The sequence below is a fragment of the Furipterus horrens genome, unplaced genomic scaffold (genome assembly GCF_987537825.1).
Source record: "Furipterus horrens unplaced genomic scaffold, mFurHor1.1.pri manual_scaffold_8, whole genome shotgun sequence".
NCBI lineage: Eukaryota > Metazoa > Chordata > Mammalia > Chiroptera > Furipteridae > Furipterus > Furipterus horrens.
In genome coordinates this window covers 102,704,002-102,727,821 of record NW_028327178.1, presented here as the reverse complement: position 1 = coordinate 102,727,821, position 23,820 = coordinate 102,704,002, and the positions used below count along the sequence as shown (strand labels likewise).

The 23,820-nt window shown below is 50.7% G+C and overlaps 1 protein-coding gene across 1 annotated transcript in view; it reads left to right on the top strand.

The window, feature by feature from the left end:
- The window catches only part of KCNB1 (potassium voltage-gated channel subfamily B member 1), a 73,124-nt gene extending 49,706 nt beyond the window's left edge, over positions 1–23,418 (top strand). Inside the window, exon 2 of the mRNA XM_090286548.1 lies at positions 19,693–23,418. Coding sequence (XP_090142674.1) covers positions 19,693–21,702 — 2,010 coding nt within the window. The 3' untranslated portion in view covers positions 21,703–23,418. The remainder of the gene's footprint in view (positions 1–19,692) is intronic.
- Positions 23,419–23,820: the final 402 nt, after the last annotated feature.

Below are 23,820 nucleotides of genomic sequence, written 5' to 3'. Positions count from 1 at the left end.
CTGCGCCCCACCCCCCAGCAGTTACATGGGAACCCCCAGAGGAGAGAAGGCTGTGGTTTTTCTCCTTCCTAATGGGGTTTCCAGAAGCCAACAAGTCTAGAAGAGATCCCCATATGAGGCAGGGGAAGCTGGGGTGGCTGGCAAGGGGCCATGAGGCGGGGAAGCCGGTGTGTCAGGGTCTGCAGACAGCGGGGACTCTCGGGATTCTGTGAGGCCATGACAGAGAACAAGCCCCCGACAGAGAAGCCGGAGTCCCAGGTTGGCTCTGCAGCCGCAGGCAGGGGTGTGTGCCTGAGGGCTGGCTCCTTCCCGTCTCTGGGCCTCAGATGTCCCATCTGTACAGTGGGCATTGTGGCAATGACAATGGTTAGGAGGCTCACCACTCACATGTTTCAAAAATACTCCCATGAGTCTGTGATTCTGAATCTGAGAAATCTTCTCAACCTCCCCACTGGGGAAGGCCTTGTGCACACATTTGTCCAACAAACAATAAGCACCTACTGTGTACCAGGGCACCGGAGATACATAAGGGGTCACAACAGACACAGTCCCTGTCCCCACGTGACACCTACGCTCTAGTGTACGAGACAGTTAACAGGTCAAGAAAGAAAGGACCACGTGCTCCGAGAGCCCTGTAAGAGCACCCTTTGGTGACAAGTTAGGGGCATCTTTACTAAGGCAGTCAGTCAGCAAGGCCTCTCTGTGGAGGTGATGCCTGAGCTGACCCTCGAAGGGCAATAAGGGAAGAGCCCAGAAAGGACGCTACTGCAATAATCCTGCGGGACGTGTCCGTGGCCTGGACAAGGCTGTGGCGGTGGAGGTGGGAGAAGCGGTCAGGCTCTGGACCTGTTTTGAGGGCAGAGCCCACAGGATCTGCCAATGGACAGACAGCAGCTCAGGAGGGCTCTCAGGTTCGTGGCCCGAGGATCCAGAAGGATGGAGGTGCCGTTTTCCAAAACAGTAAAAAACCTAGTAAGAAGCAGGTGGTAGGGTGTTAAGAGCTTCCCTTGAACTTGTTAAGTGTGAGGGTCCCATGGAACAGCCAAGTATCAAAACAAACCTCCTCCCACCCAGCCAGGCCCTACCAGCCCAGATGGTGGGTGGAAGGAGCCCACCGTGTGGCAGAGATTAATTCCCATGACCCAGTTCCATCTGCCTGTGGCTATCTGGGTCATCTGGGCTGCAGGCCCTCACCCCTCACAGCCTATCCCATCCCCCATCCTTTTCAGTTCTTTGGCCTCTGCTGCCCGAGAACACAGAGGGAGGGGACCAGAACATTCCTCTTCCGCTGGCCCCTCCATGAACCTGAACTTCCCTGCCTCTGTGCCTCTGTTCTTCCTGGGCCCTCTGCAGAGAAATCCCCTCCTCTTCTCCACTCTCTCATGTCCAAGTTTGTTCCCTCCTCTTATATCTGGTTTCCACTAGAATCCCAGGAACCATATTTTGAATGCCTACTATGTGCCAAGCCTTGTAAAAAAGTAATTTCTCTTTCATATCTCATCTTTGGAGGTAGGGGTTATCATTGTTCTACTGATAGGAAGTTAAGGTTCAGAGAGGTGAAATCACTGTCTCGATGTTACATGAGAGAAGTGGCGGGGTGGGGGTTCAAACCCTATACTCTGTCATGCTTGATAAAGCAGCTTAGGTACTTATCCTGCCTAAGGCCCTTTGAGCTCTTCAAAGGAATAGGTTGGGTTTATTTTGTTTATGCTTCCCCAGAACCTGGCACAGTCTCTCCATAAGTGCTGGCTGGTTGGCTGGCTGGATAGATGGATGGATGAGTGGACAGACAAGTAGACAGGTGAATGGACAGGTGGATGAGTGGGTGGGTGGGTATGTGAATGGGTGGATAGATGAATGGATGATAGACAGATGGGTGGATAAGGAGGTGGATGGGGGAGGAGTGGGTAGTTTTGTGAATGGGTAGAGAGATGAATAATATATGGACCAGTGGATGGATAACAGATGGATAGATAGGGAGATGGTAGGTACGTAGATGGATGATGGCTGCATGGATGAAAGGATGGATGGACAGATGGATGGGCAGATGGATGGAATTGAAAAAGAGATGAGGGAGGTGTGAGAGAGAAAAATTCCACCCGAGAAAGCTGCTCTTGCACATGAAGTCATCACTGAGGCTTCCCTCTGACCTTGGCAAGCAGGCAGTTAAAAGACTGGCTCTTCTCAGAGGAGATGAGGAGCAGACCCACCATTTATGGAGCACCCACCCATTATGCACCAGGCACCACCCTAAAAAACGTATACGTATTAACTTACTCCTCACAACAGCTTATGAAGAAAATAGAGTTCTTATCCCATTTCTCAGATGAGAATACTAAGGCTCAGAGAAATCAAGCCACTTGTCACAAGAGTGAGAACTCTGGATAATCATAACACAGCTTGCTGGTGGGATGCACACTGGAGCCTGTGGTAGCCCTGAGGGGTCCTCCTACCTCAGGGCCTTTGCACTTTCCACTCTCTGCCTGGTGCTCTCTCCCTCAGGCTCTTCTCATGGTCAGCTCCTTCTAACAGTCAGATCTTAGCTCACCCTAACCCTAACCCTCACCCTAGGTTGCGGGTTTGGTCTCCAGTCCTGGCCCTTTTGGGAGGCAACTCTCACATAGATGTTTCTCTCTCTCTAAAAAGCAACGAAACAATGTCCTTGGGGGAGGATTAAAAAAAAGAAAGAAAAAGTGCAAATGCTCTGAAAATTTAAGCGGAGAGGTGTGGCCCAATCAGGGAGGTAAGAGAGGATCAAGGAAGGCAGCTCTCAGTAGGTGAAATACACAAACACACACCCTCAGGGTCATCATTCTCTACCCCAACCCAAAGCCCCCTTTCTAGATAACAAATACTGGGTTACCTGCTGTTACCGCTTAACCTCCGCAAAATAAAACTTGTAGGTACTAACTTTGATAGAAAGGAGAATTACAAGGAAATAATTTATATTAAACGTGTAGGCATTTCAGTAGGCAAGTGCCTGGTTATGACAATGACACTGGGAAGCACCATGAAGGTGTCAGGTGCTTACACTATCCATAGAAGCACCATGAGTGCGACAGTGACAGAAGCAGAGAGCTCCAGGCGTGTTGGCAGATACCACAGGCGGCACGGCCATCAGCTCCGTGGCTCCCCTCTGACGTGGTGAATAACTGTTGGTAAAGAAGGAAGTTCCGTTCTTCCCCTGCTTTCTCTGATGGTTCAGTTTCTGGGAAACTCGGTGTATGTTAAGACCTTGGCAGAAGATACTTGGTGTGTTTATGTATAAAATGGAGTCAGAGTCTAGGTTTAGGAAATTGTAAGCAGCACTGTCTCGTGCATTACAAGGTCAGCTGGCACGTCGCCTGGTACGCCAGGCTCTGCCCACTCAGTGCCTGAGGCATCCTCTCCTGTCCTTGTGACATCCTCGCAGAGTTCCAGCCCATGTTCCTGTGGGGAGTGCCACCCTGGTGACAGTCACTGCACCCAACCTCCCGCTCAGGGCCGGTCTCAGGGTAGAAGACCAGTTGCGTATCTGTTGATCTTTCCATTCTCGGCATAATGGTTTGTTTATTTACATGGCCATTATCAGACTCTGGCACAAGCCGGAGCAGCTTGTCTTTTTTCCACTTGTGCACATCCTTGGTCATTATCCTTGGAAGTAAATGAGGCAACAGCAGCACAAATTATCTCCTGACCAGTCTGAACCAGCCTTGCTCAAGACTCCCAAGGACGTCAGCAGCCCCTGGCTGAACCCGCGCCGAAGTCTCAGCCGCTCCAGACTCGCTCCGTGGACAGGAGCCAGCTCCCACGTGCCATCAGGGCCAGAAGCAGGCAGCTCTGAAATCGGGAACCCCTGCCGGTTGTTTTCTTAGGGCCACAACCGTAATGAGCCCTTTCACATGCCACAGACCTTTAGTTAGAACAGTTTCTTTATCCAAGCGTCAGATTCATGAGAACTGAATTTTTCTCACTTGAGGAGGAAGAAAGGCAGAGAAAAGTCTCTATTTACTCCTTCACCCTTTCATCGCTCCCTGCCGCCCCCCACATTGGACACGTGCCTCTGGCCTCAGAGAGGGAGACTGCATCTGAAATAAATCACGTTACTTCTTGCCTGTTGAACTTCCAAGTTTTAGATCCTCACGATTTTTTTAAAAGATTTTATTTATTTTGTTTAGAGACAGGGGAAGGGACGGAGAAAGACATCAACGTGTGGTTGCCTCTCACGCACCCCCAACTGGGCACCTGGCCCACAACCCAGGCATGTGCCTTGACTGGGAATCGAACCAGCGACCCTTTAGTTCGCAGGCCGGCGCTCAATCCACCGAGCCACACCAGCCAGGGCTAGGTCCTCACAATTTAAAGGTAGGGATTTTCAAGAGTAAATGATGAATATCCATCTTACGTGATTGTGTGTTATTTCTCATCTTCCTTGAGGCCTGCAGGGTTAGGTCTTCTCATCCCCATGTTGCAGATGAGGAAACAAACTCAGAGAGGGCTTGTGACTTGCCCAAGGCCACACAGCAGGTCAGTGGCAAGTCTGGGGTTTGTGCCATATCTGCAGCCCCCACACTCCACCCTTGTGACAGTCACCCTGCTGCAAAATCCTTTTCTCTCTCTCAGGGTACAAATAGCTGTTTACCCAATTCTCTATGAACGGGTTTCCAAAGAGGCCTCCAGAGCGGGTGAGCAAGCCAGCAAATTTGTCAACACAGTACCTCTTAGGGAACTTAGTATTAGCCAGCCACCCACCCGCCTGCTCTAATTAAAGTCCTTTCTGTATTCTTGCTTTACAAATTGTGGTTCCCGGGGCCTATAATTTAACCAGTCGCAATCAAGGCCTGGCCACCACTCCCTGTCTTACTGAGGCTAGTGATAGAGAGGAAGGTACCGTTAGTGTGGCCTTGGGTTCGAACCCTGACTCTGCCACTGAGGGCCAGGACTAGGGTAAGGCAAGTGAGGCTCTCATCTAGGGCACAGAGATCCAGGACCAGTGTTATTAAGTTTTCCTTTTCCCTCAGACTCCAATGTAGCTCTACGTGGCAGATCCTGTCTTTATAGAAGATAGGAGCTATTTTGTTCATCACAGATTTTTTTGTATGATTTTCAAAACTATTGCATGAAAATATAACCTATTTGATTACTGAGTTTTTTAGGATTCCCTTAAATTTCACACCCTAAAATTTTTTCACCCTAGTCTGGGGCTCCACAGCCACATCATGAAACGTTTGTTAGGTCACCATCACCCTCAAACTGCAATTGTCCCATCTATAAAAAGGGGGTATTAACAGTGCCTACCTCACCGGGCTTCTGGATCCAAAGTCCCTGGCATACAGCTGGCACTCAGTAATGGCTTCCATTGTGGGGGCAGGGAGACAACTGGGAGCACTGTTGACATTGGGGGCTAGACATGACTTCATGATGTAGGACTGTTTGTACATCACACAGCATCTCTCCCATTCCTGGTTCCCACCCACTGAACACCAGGAGCACCCCCACCCCATCACTGTGACAGTCAGAAATGCCTGTCCACCTTCACGTTTCCAACATGCCTCCAAGGGGACAGTGCCGCCACCACTGGGCTAGATCACGGTCTTGGAGTCACACAGACCTGGGTTCAAATCCAGGTTGTCATTTAGCTGTGTGACCTTGGGCATGTTTCTTAACCTCTCTGAGCCTCTTTCTTCATTTGTAAAATGACAATAACAGCATCTCATGGGGGTGGTTCGAGTGTTTGGATATCCAGTTTCTACTGACTGCTACTGTTATGATGTCCTTTGTATTCAAAGCAACGCACTCTTCTTGGAGCCTGCTCTCTTGTGGCAACTTGTGGGGGAGCAGACAACCAGCTAGCAGAGGAGCTGAGCTTGCCAGGAGGAAAGGGGCAGATCTAGCCTCTTAATGTGTATTGATTGAGCTGAACTGTATTTACATATTTTAATTAAATGCCAACATTAACAATTTGGGAGATTTCACACACACACATACACAAACACACACACAAAAACAGACTTTTTTTGTTTGTCTTGAAAAACTGGAAAATTAGGCCACCCTTGGGCCACCTCTGTTTCCTCCTGGAGCTGGTGAGAGGTGGCCAGGCACCGCCCCCCCGAATTTTACATCCAGGCAGCTTCAGTTGTTTGCACTTCCTGCCTGGCCCGTCTGGAGGCTGAGTTTTCAAGCCTGGCTGGCTGTCAGGCGGAGGAAACCGGACAGAGAGTTTTCCAAGGAAACATGGGATTGGGGCCGAGGGGTCGGGGAAGGAAAGTCCTGTAGCAACTCAGACCGCCTCAAAAAGTGGCTGAGAGAATCAAGGTTTTTGTTGTTTCTTCCATCTTGCAAGCTCCTTTGCAAATTGCTAAGAGCCAGGAAAATGTTAACCTTCTAGGGAAGGGGGCTGGGAAGAAGCACAGCAGGAGCAAAAACCTGGAGTCTGGAATTCTCCTTCACTGCCCAAGGAGTACTGGCAGGGGTGAGGAGACAGGTAAGGGACAGAAAGCCAGGTCAGGAGACCCTAAATCCAGTCCTGGTGCTGCTGCAGACTGGCTTGGTTATTCATTCTCTTTTCCCAGCTTCTTGCCCAGAATGGGTGAAAAGGAAGTGTTGAACCAGGAAGGGACCTTAGGCCTCAGAAATTTTAGATCATCTTTTCTGTTACATTCCCCACTACGCCAGTACACAGTAGGCACTCAAACAGTGCTGTACTGTTTTTGTACAGAGCTGGGCAGCAATTTGGCCCTGCCCAGGGCTGTGTTCCTCTGAATACGGGTTGAGAACAGCTGTGGGAACAGCCAGAAACCGGTTGTGTAAATACTTTCTGCCTGGTCCATGGGCTAGAACTCTAGGGAAGATGCCAAACATAGGCAAGAAAAAAAGCCTGAATGAGAGGGCCCAGGAGACAGACCACAGGGTCAGAGCAAGGGGGCCTGGTCCTGAGCAGCCCCTCGTCTGGTTTAATGTGCTTTCTCTGAGAAAGGGATCAGGTGACGGTCACCTTATCTATGGCAGCTGACACAGGGCCTGATGTGCCTGGAGGATGAATAAATAATTGATTAAAAGAAAGATGAAAACAAAGATGAATACAGGAAATAGAGGGAGAGAGGAAAGGAGGAGTGGGTGGATGGATGATAGAAGACTAAAGGAGCATTGGTGCTGGATAAGTGTCAGGGTCATGGACAGAATGAAAAATGGAGAAAGAGTGGAAGGAGGAAAGAATGAAGGAAAAGAGGGAAGAGAAATAAGGAGAGAAAGAAAGCAAAAGAAGGCACAAATTGAAAGTTGGGTGGATGGATGGACGGAAGGAGGGAGGGAGGGAGGGAGGGAGGGAGGAAGGGAGAGGGGAAGGAAGATAGATGGATGTTGGATAAATGGATAGATGGATGGAAAGTGAGGTAAAATGGTGGAAGGTTGGGTAGATGGATAGAAAAAATTGGGTCTACCTCCAAGGAAGGAGGTCTAGTCCTGCCTCTGAGAAACAGTGCATTAATAAGCATCTATTGAGTTCCTACATATCAGCAGACCCTCCATATCACTCTGCCCAGGCTCTGTAGCTTCAGCTTCACTGGAGAGGACACTCCAGCGTCATCGCAAGATGTCGATTCAACACGGGAGGAGACAGATACCGTGTCACTCCCGAGTCGGACTGCACAGCCATTCTCGGCGGTGCAGATAGACTCTTAAGAAGCTACACCATCGTCTCTCGAGACGGACGGCTGCCGACGACGAGATTGAGTTCCTACAGTCTGCCCAGGCTCATGCTAGGCTCTGTGCAGAGACAGAGAAGTTAAGTCAGGATTCCCTTCCCCCCACGCCCAAACACAAGGAATTCACTGTCTGGTGGGAAGGAAAGTTCAGAGGCTGGGTCTGTTGCCCAAGGCCGCTCAGGTAAGAGGTAAAATCCACAACAGCCCTTCAATTTTGCCTACAAACTGGGCCCCTCCATTGTAGGCTCAGACCCCTGAGGAGGAGACAATGACCCTGGCCAGGCTTCCTGTTTGGCCTGTGAGGGAGGCACCTTGGAATGTCCTGGAGCCCACCAGACTGGCCGCTCCGCTAGGGCAGGAACCAGGTCTGTGTTCACTGCTGCGTCCCAGCCTCTAGTGGGGCCTGTCCTCACACAGAAGGCAGTCAGTGACATTTCTTCAATAAATGGTTGATCAGGTGAGGGAATGAATGAATGAAAGTGTGAGTAGCTTTGCCTGTGGCACCTTGGGAAACCTCCGTTTCCTTGCCCCTACAATGGAACTGATAATACCCAGCCTGGATTGTGAACTCTGTACACTGCAGAGAGGTTTACAAATGGACAGCGGGACATGTGTAGAGGTAATAGTAGTAGTACCGTATCACTCCTAGGAGCAGTAATGGCCCCACCGGTCATTGCATTCATAGTGGCGATGATGGTGCTATTACTGGTAGTGGTACTAGAAGTATTAATTAAAGTAGTTATTGTATTGGTGATGGCAGAGATGGCTATATTGATGGTGGTAGTAAGACTAACGCTGCTGGTAGCAGGAGAGAAGGAAGGGCATTTCAGGAGGGAAAGTGTTCTGATTTCATTTGCAAGTGATGGAAATCCAATTCAAATTGGCTTAAGCTAGAAAAGAAAGGGAGGGATGATTTATTGGCTCATGCAATTACAAAGTCCAGAAGTTGCTCTGGCTTCTGGCCCAGATACACATGCCCTTGAATCATATCGTTAGGACTTGTCACTGCAACTCAGTCTCTCTCCGTCTTCTGTCTCCGTCTTCCCTTGGGTGGGCTTCACCCTCGAGTAAGCTCTCTGAGCTTTCTTGCAGCTGGATAGCCCCTCTCAAAGGACAGCTCCTCCTCTCAAGTAGTTAGAGCCAGAGTCCCAGGGTTCACTGCCATTGGCCCAATTTGTCTCACATGCTCATCCCTTGACCGTTCACTTTGGCTAGGAGGGATGGAGTGTGCTGATTGGTCCAGCCTGTCACATGGCCGCTCCCAGAGCTGGATGGCGTCAGGGTAGTGTTATCAGAAGAAGAGGAAAGAGACATGCATGCAGGGGACCAGTGGGCAGCCTTCAGAGGTAGGGCCAAGTAAAGATGATGGAGGTCCAAGGTGGGTGCTCAACAATTAATTTTTCTCCTCCCTGTGGTCTGAGGACAGGGAACAACCCATATAACGTGGAGGTTAGAGCAGACCTGGATTTAACTCCCAGATCTGCTATTTGCTAGCTGTGCGGCCTTGCACAAAGTACTCAACTTCTCTGTGGCTCAGTTTCCTTATGTATAAAATGGAATGACAAAAATGGATTGTTTTGAATATTAAAGAGCTTATTGCTTAGAACAGGGCCAGGCACAAAATAAATGCTCAATTAATGGAAGTAATAGTGCCAACTCCTATGATTTGTGAAGATTAAAATCATGTCCTTCTACCCGGATGCTCCTCTCCCAGATCGGCACACAGCTGGATCCATCCTGAGTTCTCAGCTCAGATGTCACCTCCGAGAAGCCCTCCCTGACCACCATAGCTAATGATGCCCTTCTACACCCAGTCACTCTCTATCCTATTAGCTTATTTTCTTGCCTTTGTAGTACCAGAAGTGACCTCTTTAATTTATGTTTTCTCATTTAATATTTGCTTCCCCCACCCAAATGTCAGTTCCCAAAAGATGAGGTCCGTCTTGGTCACTGCTGCGATCCATGTTTGCTGAGTGAAAGAATAAATCCCTTCACTTCCCTGACACAGTGGTTTTGTATAATACTGCTCCCATCACAGAGGACTCTAAGACGGAGATGTGGGAAGCGGGGAGGGATGCAGAGATGCACTTCCCAAACTGGCAGGGGTAGAGGGTTGGCAGGCCTGGGTGAGCCTGCCACCCTCTGACCTCAGAGGAGAGCTCCCTTTGGTCTCGGCCCCTGACTGTGTGGAGGGTCTCAGCTCTGGGTGACCTTGGGGGGCTGGAGTGTCTACCTTGACTTGGGTCATCCCAGCCAAGGTCAGGATAAAGCTGTCAGGACAGGACATTCAAGCCTCAGATTACACGTCCTTACATATCCGGCTGCTTAGCCAGGATTAGTGCAGACACCACGCCTACCCCATCCAGGCCTGAGACAGGGGCCCAGGCAGATGGGTCACAGGCTGTCCTCAGGACCATCCTGCCCTGGGGAAGCCTCAAGACCCACCAGAGACTGGGCAAGGCTCTGGACAGTGTAGCTGGAGTTTCTGTGCATTTTCATTCTGCTCATTGAACGCCTGCTGTGTAGTAGACCTTGCGCTCACACTTTATGGCTTCTCACTTGGTCCTCAAGATGGAGCCTGGGGCTTTAAAAAAAAAACTTGTCCCATAATAAATAAAATTTTGTGATCGAGCACCTGCGGTGCGCCAGGCACAGGTATAAGCCCCGGGGATACAGAGGTGGCCAAGGTGTCCTACGTACATGGAGCTTTTAAAGGGGAAGACAGACACTCCGTGAATAAATAAAGTTTTGAAATGCATGTCAGCTCTGAAAGCAGAGAATGAAGGAGGGGAAGGGGGCCCATGTAGGTGAGGGCTCCTTAATCTACACCCTGGTCCCAGGAAGCTGTGCCATGCCCCGTAACCCATGCAGGGTGGGGAGAGCCTTGCTGTCTGGCAGAGAGCAGAATGTGAACCCTGTCCTCGTGAATGTTTGTTGAATGACAATGAATATTCTGCTGTTGCTCTAAAGCCTTGCATAGCTTCCCATTGCCTGCAGGGTCTCATGCAGACCCCTTGGCTAGCATTGACAGCCTGTCGGGATCTGGCCCCTCCCAGTGCTAGCTCTTCCCAGTCTTCCCAGCTCAGGAAATGCCGCCACTATCCTCTCAGTGGCTCAGGGCAAAACCTGGGATTCCCTCCCAGGCCCTTTTCCTCACCTCACACATCTGAGCCGTCGGCAGTTTGGTTACTTTCACCTCCAAAATATGTCTTGAGTCTGTGTTTTCTATTCGTGACAATCACCATCTCTCACCTGGACACCGGCCAGGCCTTCTCATTTAGATTCCTGCTTCTCTTCCAGTCCCCCTACGGGCTGTTACCAGATGTAGCTGGAGGATCTTAAAACCTACATGAGGCCCCGTCCCTAGCCTGCTGAGAAGCCCTCTGTGGCTGGTATAAAAATGTCTCGTCGGGTCTCAAGGCCTTCCTCGCTTCTCTCTTTGACCTCACCTCTAGCACCTCTTGCCTTCCTGTAGGCTCCTGGTACACTGTTCTCCTCTCTCTTCCTCTTACATGCGACTCTCTTCTCTGCCTCAGGGCCTTTGCACTTCCTGGAACAGCCGGTCCCCAGATCTTCCTATGCCCAGCTCTTTCTCATCCCTCAAATCTCCACTCAACTGTCACCTCCTCAGAGAGGCCCCCCAAGGCCACTTGAACTAAAGTAGTCGCCCCCCCTCCCCACCCTATCGTTTTTTATTCCATCACTTTAATTGGCAGAGTGGGTGGGAGAGAATGAAGGGGACTTCAGAGAGTTCTGGAAGCAGGGGGTGGTGAATGCAGCCAGGGGCTCTAAGGCAGCAACTCCGTGTCTTTCCTGCAGACCGGGAGGAGCAGGCCACGTACAGACGGGTAAGGCACTAGAGCAGGCAGGATTCCATCCCGCATCCCTGACTCAGGGCAGCCTATGGACCCAGCAGCAGGCCCAGCGTTCCCTAAGGAACCCGTGGCTGTTTCCCTGGCAGGGTTTAATCCTTTCCCTCATCGCTGGCCACGCTTCTAATGATTTATTCCTGGGCTCGCAAACCCACATCCCGGCAGAGGCCAAGCAGGCCTCATAAACAACACATGTATAAGATTTTCAAAGCACAGGCCTGGATGAGCTGGTGCTCAGCTGCAGCCCAGGGGCCTGTCACAGAGGAGCATAGGCCCACAGTAGCCAGAGCTTCAGATTCTTTTTGAGAAGCTGGAAATCTGGACTCACAGGAAAATAAATGTTGGCAACTAACTCATCGTGTGGGCCAAAGCAACCCATTCGTGGGTCAGTGAAGCCCTCCAGCTGTCAGGGTGGCCCCTGTTCACGCTTGTCACAGCCACACTCACCCTTCGTTGCCCCCAAGTGGCAGTCCCCGGGGTATGCCTGTTCCACCCATGATTTCATCACTGCCTCACCAGCACTAGTGTGGTAGGGGTTGTTCTGCCCCCACTTTATAGATGAAGAAACTGAGGCTCAGAGATAATGTCATTCATGCCAGGGCTGAGCCCACATGCAGAACTCACCTGCGTGGCCCCAAAACCAAAGAACTTCCAAACTCTGCACTTAGAGCTTCTATCTTGGTCTGATTTCTTCTCCCAATCCTGCCCATTTCACACCAGGGGAAACCAAGGCTCAGAGAGGTTAAGGAACAGACCAGAAGTCACCCAGCTGGCAAGAGCTAAGACTGCAACCCAGCTCTGTCCAACATCAGAGTTTGCAGCGTAAACCCTTACTCTGTCCAGCTTCAAATGACTGCGGAATCCTTGGCAATAGTGAAACCATTATTTGTGGAAGCTCCTACTAAGTGTAACTCTCTAAGAAGTGCTGGGACTTTGGGACATTCCTTGGACCCTCCCTGTTCCCCATCCTGCCAGACTCAGAGGACAAGGGGACAGGTGTTGGCTCAGCAGAACCAGTGGACACTGTCCTTGCCCAACATTTCCTATGCTCCTTGTTTTTGATTCAATACACTGCTCTCTGCATCAGGGATAGGCTGATGCCATTCATCACTGTCAAGACTGACAGTCCCTTCCTCAGCTCCTAATGCCCTAAGCTGATATAGGGAATTGGCAACCACTCAAGCAGAAAGGGCATCGCCCTCCCCCCCATTTCTCCCTATCACCTGCTCCCTCCGCAGGGACCAGAATGAAGTCCCCCGCCATCACTAGAGACATTGTCCTCAGATGGGCAAGAGGTTGCAACACCGCCAGCTCCCAGAATTCCTGCTTTGGCAAGGCTCATGGGAACTCAGTGGACCTGTTAGGAAAAGGCTGTCTAACCCGGAGCTTGTTAGGAAGAGTCAGGTCACCTCGGGGAGTTGGGGTTTGGCAAGTATGAACCCTAGGTTCCTGCAAATAGATGCAGATCTTGTCTGGAATGTTCTACGTATACTGTAGCAGGTCAGTAAATGGTTGCTGTCTTCAGAATGGCACCAGTCCAGGTTTGCAAACCCGATGCCTGCAGAGACCTGACAGATAATGAAGAGTGAAGGGGCCTGTGGCAAACTAGGGAGCTGTGCCCAGGGCATCTGGCTCTTCAGCGCCAGCCAATGGTTGCCATCGGGAGTGCAGGTGGAGTGTAGACACATCATCTGATTTTCCGAGAGAATCTGAAAATCTGAATTTTTTAATGTGAACTTTCCCAATTTTGAAACTTGAGCCAATATGGAAAAATAGGTTTCTCAGCCCCAGGCCTCTGGTTTATGATGCCTGGGACAGCCCCTGCAGTGCCACCGCACCTCCTGTCCACCTTTGTGACTTGGTGGCCCTCTCCTGATGAAAGCCGCGTTGTCTGGCTCACCCCAAGGCCTCTGTCTTCATCCCGTTATCCAAGGGCACAATCCCTGGATTCCTGTCCCTTTGTGCCCAGGGACGTCCCCTGCAGGCTTCTGACTCCCAACCCCTCACCAGGGGCCCCCATCCTGGGGAGGAGGGGCAGACCATCAGGCTGCTCCCAATCCCCTTAATCGGATCTGTGCCAGTGACCCTTATATTTAAAACACCCTGGCTGTAATCCACCCCCCCCTTAAAGCTGGAGGAAGCGGAAGTGCCATAAAAGGAGAGGAAGGTTTGATGGTCCAGAAGCCGCCTTCTCATCTGTCCTTGAAACGGGTTTGGGAAAGCCACAGACCTGAGATGGGGTCCTAGATGTTCCACTTACAAGTTGTGTGGTCCTGGAAAAGTCACTTCAGTCTCTGAGCCTCCATTTTGTTCCCTGGCTTGTTTATGCATTTATCAGCTATTTATGGGGGACCTACTCTGTGCCAAGCACTGTTTCAAGACTGCTGACATTCTGCTGTGGGACGCAGATGAGAATATCGCAGCTCAGCACGAGCGGCGCTGTGGGTGGGAGAAGCTCAGGGGCCGTGGGCGTCCAGAGGATGGAAACACCCGGCCTAGACCTGTGGTCGGAGAGAGCGTGCTGGAACCAATGGCGTCTGAGCTGAGGCCTGTCCAGGGTGTGCAAATCGTCCAGGAGAAGCGGAGGAGGAAAGGCACTCTAGGCAGAGGGAGCAGCATGGGCGAAGATCTGGAGGCGTGAGCGACCATGATGGGAAAGCTTGGGAAATGTCAGTGGTTTTGCCAGGACTCACTCTGAAATGTGCAGTGGGGAGTGCAGGAGCTGGTCTAGAGAGAGAGGCGCGGTAGTCTTAATATAAAACCTGAACCTCTTTACCACGTCTCCCCAGCCCCTCCTGCCTCTCCGACCTCATCTCCCCCCGCTCTCCCCCTCGCTCACTCAGCTCCACCCCCACAGAGCACCTTTCTGCTGCTTGATACGCCAAACTCATTCCCACACCAGGGCCTTTGCCTATGCTGTGCCTTCTGCCTGGAGCGCTCAGCTCTTTAAACAGCACACTCTGCATCCTGAAGTCTCCGCAACCAGGGCACCTCCGGAGAGAGGCCGGCCCTGACCACCCAACCTCATGTGGCCATCCCCAGCACTTCTTCCCTGATCCCTCGGTTTGTTTTCCTCGGTAACATGTAGCACATAACACTCTCTGACATCATCTTGCTCCTTTATTGGTTTATGGGTTTCTTGCTCTGCCTCTGGCTACCAGCTCCTCAAGTCCAGGGAAACTGTCTGTCTTTCCCAAGCTGCATCCCCAGGGGCTAGCACAGCACTTAGTAAGTGCTCAATAAACATACATCAGTTAAATACAGAGGAGTCGGAACTTTCTCTGAAAGCATGGGGAGCTGCTGCGGGGTTCAAAGCAGGGCTGTGGCTTCTCTCCTGTGCCCTAGCCGTGTGGTTGTGAAGACTAAAAGCAAAGGGGTGCTCTTTATAGAAAGCAAGCTTTTATATAACTTTAGGGAGACTTATTTTACATATCATACAATTCACCCATTTCCAGTGTGCAAGCCAATAATTTTTTTAGTAAATTTGCCAAATTGGGCAACCTCGACCCTAAGTCAGTTTTAGGACGTTCTCGTCGTTGCAATGAGACCCCTTATGCCCATTCACTGGTAATGCTATTGCCACCCGGCAACCACTTTCTATTTCTATAGATTTGCTTTATTGAGATGTTTTATAAAATGGAATTATACAACATGTGGCCTTTTGTGTCTGGCTTCTTTCACTTAGCATAATGTTTCCCTGCTACCATACGTATTGGTACTTCCTTCCTTTTTATAGATGAGTATATTCTGTCGTATGGTATGGGATAGAGCCTCGGTCGATAGCATCTGGGTTGATTCCACTCTTTGGCTACTATGAACAATGCTGCCGTGAGCACGCATGTGTATGAACAGCAGTTTGCAGCCCTTAAACACTAGATGCAGCGCTCCGCTTGCCAGAGCGTCTAGTGTCACTGTACTGACTGGCCCCCAGTGGGCTGTGTGACCATGAACGGGTGCCTGCCCTTCTCTGCTTCAGTCCTCCCACCTTGCGGGGCCCGGGCTCTTTTCTGCATGGACATTCTGTGCCTCATCCACATTTCTGGGCGAGCAGGGGAGTACGCAGAGGAAATGATGAACGGTCTGCGCCGATTGCCGGAGCCAAAGGTGGCCACCCCTGCGCTCCACCCCCGGGGCTGGCTTCACCCAGATCTCTTCTCCCAGAACACCTAAGCCCACTCACCCATTTGGTGCAGACAAGTGCGCTCTAGAACCCAGAGCTGCCTCTCAGGGAGGGAATTTGGGAACAGCCTCCAAGTCCTTGGTCCCGGCTCCCGCCTCTGCTCCCCGAGTCCCTGGAGCCCTGCCCAACCCTGATTGGGCTCAGATCCTGGGAAAGCAAGGCAGGAAATACAGAGGCCGGTCAGGGGCCTGAGCTGGGGCTGAGAGGACTCAGGGTGCTGGCTGGTCCCCCACTGCTGAGACCCATCTCAGAGACCAGATCAACAGTATTCATTCATCTGGGTTTGAAGCTGTTTGTAGGATGTCTGCAGCCTTAGCCAGGCCTTGGGACCCTCAGACCTAGTCCCGGAACTCCAAAAGCAACCTCTCTGGGGGTCAAGGTGGGGGTGACAATAAACCACCCAAGTAATAATTTAATAACATGTTGAATGACTGTTATGTGATAAATACTCAATTATTTGCAGCTTCATTTTAGAGATAAGGAAATGGAGGCTCAGAGAGGGGCAGTGACTTGTCCAAGGCTACACAGCCTGGGAAAAATAGTGCCGGGACTCAGCTTATAAATAAGTGTAAGCCTGTGGAGTAATGAAAGCTGATCTAAGAGCCTATGAACTCATTGGACCCTTGTTGCAGCCCTGCCATGACATACAGCCCTACCTTACAGATGAGAAAACTGAGGCATATGGGGTTTAACTCACATTAGGATGTTCTCCAGCCAGGAAGTGTGGCCCTAACTCTAGTGGGTCCAGAAGGGAGAACTATCTTGAGGGCAGGACCCAGAAGGGTGGGTCAGGGAAGCCCCCGGGATGTATTACTGCACATTCCATTTGGTGTTTTCACACACAACGGCAAGGGGGCCTGGTGTGCTGTGACCCTCCCAACCCAACCCCAAGCGGCAGGTACCCACCTCCAGGACCCAGCAGGGCTCTGCCTCCCTTTCCTTCTTCCCAAGGCTGAGAGGAGGGAGAGGGGAGGACACAGTCTCAGGGACAAAGGGGGTGCCCGCCTTAGAATAACAGCCCTAAGGACTGTACAATGGCTGGGTGCATAATTCATGGGTCTGCCGGCAGACATCAATTACATGGGCCTTCCCTGGAGTTGTCAGGGGTTAGAAACTGGAGCAGGCTTCCCCACCAGCCTCTGGGGGAAATGGGATCTCCCAGTTCTTAAAGAAACAGGCTCCCCAGGGAGGTACTCCTTCTCCTGCAAGCTCCCTCCTGGCTGGAGCCAGAGGCTGCAGCAGCAATCTGGGGGCTCAGCCCAAGGCCTGGTTGGCTGCCGCATGAGGTCGGACCCACTCTGTGCTTAGCTAGCCCTGAGCTAGTAGCTATACATGCACAATCCCCCCAATCTATGAGGGGCTCACTCTCGGTATATCCCACGGTTCCTCAGCCTTGGCACTATTGACATTTAGGGATGGATCATTCTTCATTGTGGGCTGTCCTGTGCATTATAAATCACGTAACAACATCCCCTGGCCTCCACCCACCAGATGCCCTTCCCCCAAGTTGTGACAACCAAAAACTTATAGCCCTCATTTTACGAACAAGGAAGCTGAGGAGAAGAAAGTTTCGATGCCGAGGCCACCCAGCCAATAAATGGCAAAGCCGGCTTCCCGGTTCAGCCCCCACACTCCTAACCTCTGTGCAGCAGTTCCCGAAGTGTGCTGCCAAAATGTTTTATTCCGATGATCACATATTTATTTTAATGAATATTTAATACATCTAGCCCAAGCATGCAAAAGCTGCAGTTTATTACTTAGGATGAGGCTGAAATAAAACAAAGGAGGGGAGTGGGTTTTGTTTGTTCATTTTTTTTTTTTTTTTCTATTCAGGAAAGAGTAGTACAGGGACCAAAGAACAGGTACAATATGATGTCAGGCTGCGCCAAGAGAAACCATTTGTCCGGGCACATATACATTTGTGTTAAACACTATACACAAAGGCAAAGGGATGAGAAGAAATTCGGATTATCTCTGAGTGGGGAAGGACACAGGAAGTGTCAGGGTTACTGTGACATGTTCTGTTTCTTAGCTCGGGTGGTGGCTTCACAGATGTTCATTTGGTTATGATTCATAAACATATATAAATTACATCTACTCTTGTGCGTATCAGGTATTTTATTTTATATAGTGATTGCAGAATTTTTCTTGTTCAATGAGTGTAAATCAAGAAAGGAAAACTCAGGCTTCTTTTTAAAGACTACTATAGCAAAAAAAAATCAAGACGTTGGGAAAGCAACTGAGACGGGGGAAACGCTGCATCGTGTGACGCTCCCTGTCCTGTTCTGAGCTGACCTAGAAAGACACCAGAGCTCGCTTGCTGCCTGTGGTATCCCCAGTGCCTCACACATAGTATATGATCAATAATTAGCTGTAACATTGAAAATTGAATGCTGGTCCTGACCCTTGCACGTGCAGCCCTGTGAACTTGAGCAGCAGCCAACCCTTGGGGAGTTTCTGCCAGTGCCATGCCCTGGGCTAGGTGCTGGGAGTGTGGAGGTAAGCCTCAAAACCGAGCCCTGCCCCCCACCCCAACCAGAGGTCACAGATGCTGGGCAGTGATGGACCCACACATTCCCCCGTGATGCGACGCGTATGGTATATACCCCAAGGTCCTACACAATAATAGGGGAGCCCAGAGGATGCAGTGGGCAGCTCCGCCTGGGGATGGTTTCGGAGAGGAGGGGACAGGACACATGACCTGGGTTTTTAAAGATGGAGCACAGTTCTCTGGACAGAGAGGAAGAGGCACAGAACTGACCAGCCGTTGCGTGTGGCTAGAGAAGCGTGGAGTTTGGGAACCTGTGGGAGGTGAGGCCGAAGAGAGGGGCAGGAGGAGTCAAATGCAGAGGGTCCTGACGGCCCTGGGTCTGACTGGGGATTCATCGCAGGGGTCAGAGTCTCTCACACTCACCCAGACAGCAACGGTGTCCGTGTGCGGGATACGGAAGGCAGTTTCCAAACAAGAGCAGGAAGCAAAGACGAGCAGGGCCGCCCAGAGGCTGGGGGGTCTGGGCTGATGGGGAGGTGTGGGCTGAGACAGTCCCCCAGGAGGGTAGCTGGGATTCATCAGACACTCGCTGTGTTCTGCTAGAGGCTGTCCTGACACATTAAATCTTCACAGCAGCTCTCTGAGGTAGAGACTGTTATTATCATCCCATTTTGCAGATGGGGAAACTGAGGCTTCGAGAGGTTAGTAACTGGCTCAAGGTAAGGAAGCAGCAGAGCTGGGACTTGAGCCCAAAGGTGCCTGACACCAGAGCCCAAGCTCTTAACTGCTGCCCCTACATCCTCTCTCAAACCTCCTGGGTGCCCCCGGCTCCTTCGCTCTGCCCCTCCCTTTGTTCCCAGGCTTCTCTCAAAGGGTCAGCTTTCTCTGATTTCTTTATGGCTTCTCTGTCCCCAGTGACTTGGGACACACTTGCTTGGAGCTTGGGTTTGTCATGAAGCCGGTTGAAGCCTGGGTTTCCTGTCCATCTCTGGGCCAGTCAGTAGCAGCCAGTATCCTGTCCTGAAAGCAGTTCCCACCCTGTGGTCGTGATGAACTGCTGGTCTAGCTCACGCGCCAACAAACTGTGGCCCAAAAGTCCACTGCCATATATATGTATATATATATTTTTATCAATAGTTATATTGAAACACATCTATATGCATTGATTTTTGTATTATCCAAGGCCGCTTTCATACTGCAGCTGCAGAGTTGAGTAGTTGCAACAAAGAATTCATGGACTTCAAAGTCTAAAATATTTACTATCTGGCCCTTCATGGAAAAAAATTTGCCAGCCCCTGAGCTAGATGATTAGCTTTAAATCACTTCAATTCTCTGAGCGAGTTTCCACATCCGTACAATGAATGGATTTGAATTTATCATCTTTCAGCTCAGCCGTCCAGGCATTAAGTGAATAGTGAGATGGGAAACGCTGGATGGTAACTAAATCTCACTCTCTTCTCCTCACAGATCCTTGCCATAATCTCCATAATGTTCATCGTCCTCTCCACCATTGCTCTGTCCCTCAACACGCTGCCCGAGCTGCAGAGCCTTGATGAGTTCGGCCAGACCACAGACAACCCCCAGCTGGCCCACGTGGAAGCCGTGTGCATTGCGTGGTTCACCATGGAGTACCTGCTGCGGTTCCTCTCCTCACCCAAGAAATGGAAGTTTTTCAAGGGCCCACTCAACGCCATTGACTTGTTGGCCATCCTGCCGTACTATGTTACCATCTTCCTCACTGAGTCCAACAAGAGTGTGTTGCAGTTCCAGAATGTGCGCCGTGTGGTCCAGATCTTCCGCATCATGCGTATTCTCCGCATCCTGAAGCTCGCGCGCCACTCCACTGGCCTCCAGTCCTTGGGCTTCACCCTGCGGCGGAGCTACAATGAGTTAGGCTTGCTCATTCTCTTCCTCGCCATGGGCATCATGATCTTCTCCAGCCTTGTCTTCTTTGCGGAGAAGGATGAAGAGGACACCAAGTTCAAAAGCATCCCAGCCTCTTTCTGGTGGGCTACTATTACCATGACTACTGTGGGGTATGGCGACATCTACCCCAAGACTCTCCTGGGGAAAATTGTGGGGGGACTCTGCTGCATTGCGGGGGTCCTGGTGATTGCTCTTCCCATCCCCATCATTGTCAACAACTTCTCTGAGTTCTACAAGGAGCAGAAGAGGCAGGAGAAAGCAATCAAGCGGAGGGAGGCTCTGGAGAGAGCCAAGAGGAATGGCAGCATTGTGTCCATGAACATGAAAGATGCTTTTGCCCGGAGCATCGAGATGATGGACATTGTGGTTGAGAAAAACGGAGAGAATCTGGGTAAGAAGGACAAAATACAAGATAACTACTTGTCTCCCAACAAATGGAAATGGACAAAGAGGACACTATCTGAAACCAGCTCAAGTAAGTCCTTTGAAACCAAGGAGCAGGGATCCCCTGAAAAGGCCAGGTCATCTTCTAGTCCTCAGCATCTGAATGTCCAGCTGTTGGAAGACATGTACAATAAGATGGCCAAGGCCCAGTCTCAGCCCATCCTTAATACCAAGGAGTTAACAACACAGAGCAAACCAAAGGAAGAGCTTGAAATGGAGAGCATCCCCAGCCCCATAGCCCCCCTGCCCGCTCGTACAGAAGGGGTCATAGACATGAGAAGCATGTCAAGCATTGATAGCTTCATTAGCTGTGCCACAGACTTCCCTGAGGCCACCAGATTCTCCCACAGCCCTTTGGCGTCGCTCCCCAGCAAGACTGGGGGCAGCATGGACCCAGAGACGGGCTGGCAGGGAGCTCTTGGTGCCAGTGGTGGTAGGTTTGTTGAGGCCAACCCCACCCCCGATGCCAGTCATCACTCTACTTTCCTCATCGAGAGCCCCAAGAGTTCCATGAAGACCAACAACCCTTTGAAGCTTCGAGCACTTAAAGTCAACTTCATGGAGGGGGAGCCCAGTCCGTTGGTCCCCGTTCTGGGGATGTACCATGACCCTCTCAGGAACCTGGGGGGTGCTGCCGCTGCTGTCGCTGGACTGGAGTGTGCCACACTCTTGGACAGGTCTGTGCTGAGCCCAGAGTCCTCCATCTACACCACAGCAAGTGCCAGGACACCGCTCCGGTCACCCGAGAAACAGGCAGCAATAGCATTCAACTTCGAAGCAGGTATCCACCAGTACATTGACGCAGACACAGATGATGAGGGGCAAGTGCTGTACAGTGTGGACTCCAGCCCTCCCAAGAGCCTCCATGGGAGCACCAGTCCCAAGTTCAGTGTCGGGACAAGATCGGAGAAGAACCACTTTGAAAGTTCCCCCTTATCCACCTCCCCTAAGTTCTTACGGCAGAACTGTATTTACTCTGCAGAAACATTGACTGGAAAAGCCCCCAGTGGTCAGGAAAAGTGCAAACTTGAGAACCACATCTCCCCCGATGTCCGGGTGTTACCAGGGGGAGGGGCTCATGGAAGCACGCGGGATTCGAGCATCTGAACTACCCCACATGAAGGAGAGACTTGGGGCGAGGTCCAAAGAGGAGTGCTGCTCAGCTTACCTGCCACAGAGCCTTTCTGCATGAATTCTGAAACAGAAAGTCTCTGCACAGCCCCCAGAAAGAAGAAAGACTCCAGAGAAAGCTCCCTAAGACCTTGAGAGCCATGGCAGGTCCACCAGAATGCAGCTGGCCACACCATAGGACATGGCGCCTCCTTGTAACAACCCCACTGCCCTCTTTGGGTGATGATGTGAGCGGAACTCACAGCCACCACTTACACGTTCTACACATATCCAAGGCCACCTAGTCCCCGTTCTTCTCTCATGGCTCTCCGTCCCAGCCACGGAAGGCGACACCTCCGACCCCTCCTGGCTACAGCTGGAGAAGGTTGCTGGAACACATGGCCGGTATTGAAAAAGTGGTTGACCAATTTGGTTTTGGGTGTTGCCTGGCCACCTCTAGGGACTCCTGTCGATCACCTCCTGATGGATCCCACTGTTAGAAGGCTCCAGGGAATGAGGTGTCACGGAGAAATCTCTGCGCCATAAGGCACGATCCCAGCGCAAAACCCTTACTCCAATGGCTTCATTGAGTTCAGTATTTCGTAGCACCTGAGATTTTATTTTGAGATATCATCAGGGTGAGTTGTACCACTTGTACTCAATTGTAATTGCCCCCCGGCAATCTGGGAAGGGTTCAGAAGGCGGGCGCTCCGCCAGCAGTATGAACTCTGAGCATTACTTACTTTAGGGTTGTTGAGGAAATACATTTTCTGTACAGCACTAGTATAAACTCTAAAGACATGCAAGTGTCAAATATGCAAAAGAAATAGCTTATTCAAAGAGACTGTATGTAACTGAAGAACAGAATAAAATCTGACTTTCTTTTTTACCTGCAAAAACAAACGGAAAAAAAAAAAAATCCCCAATTGAAATGCCCCATTCAGACTTTCGAATACTTCCTGCTGCGGCAGGGAAAGCATCTACTATAATAGAAATTCTTTTTTGTTTCCTGTGGTATTCAAGTTTTTAAAAAAGTTAAAATAAAAAGCATTTTATGTTTTTCAAAAATAGGTTCTACCAGGGACAGTGTCACCATCTTGCACTTTAAAAGAAGCACTATTTTCCATGGGCCACTTCTGGGGACTCTGGTTGGGTTGTTTTTCAATATGTGCCTGGGTCCGGCCACAGCGGGTGATATTGTGCCGATATTGCCGTCTGCCGGGTCAAGGTCTGTGGGCGCCTTCCCTGCCCCTCCGAAGCTTCCCTAAGCCCCCTTGCAAGGAAGGATACCTGGCCCTTGAGGAAGGCCTCTCAGAAAGTCACGTGTACAGGAAACGGGCACATCTCGGAAGAAGGCAGTAGACAGTTGGGCACTGGGTGTGGTACTCTGTTCTCTTTCTTGTCAACCAGCTGTCGCTGTGTTTTCCAGTGTCACCGTCTGTATTCAAAGCTCAGCTCTCCTCTCTGCAGCCATCGATGCAGCCAGTACAGACAAAAGCAATAAGTATTTGTGCACATTGTGAGTGGTTCTAGTGTCTCTCTTGGTGTGGGTGTTCCTGTCTTGTTTGATGCACTGGCATTGGTCTGCTCGAGTTCAGTGTGACCGTGTGGTGTCGCTGCTGTTCCTCAGTTCAGTGACATGGGGTTGAGCCACTGGTTAGCGTGATGCCAGGCTGTTGGCCTATCTTTCAGTAAAGATAACATGTTATCGTTCTGCTTGTTTGTAGTACAATGAACTGATGTTTTCTCTTCTAATACAATTTTAAGGGATGGTGTCCCAAGTCCAATAGTGTGTAATCTACCAGTCCTCAATTGTGACAGGTATATGTCTTCCTGACGGGACAAAACATGGTGTTGTTCCACTGTCCTTCATACAATGTTATTGATCCACCTGTTAGTACAACGGCACGATCCACCTGTTCAGTACGCAAGTATCACAGTGTTGTTCTGCCTGCCCTCCTTACAGCAGCACGACGTTGTGCCACCTGTCACAGGTATGATGACATGGGGTCATTCCATCGCCCTTAAAAATGCGTGTTCTCTGCTGATTATACACCCTGTTCACACTGCTTCTCAGCATCTCCAAGGACTGTGGACCCCTCCAAGAGGGGGACA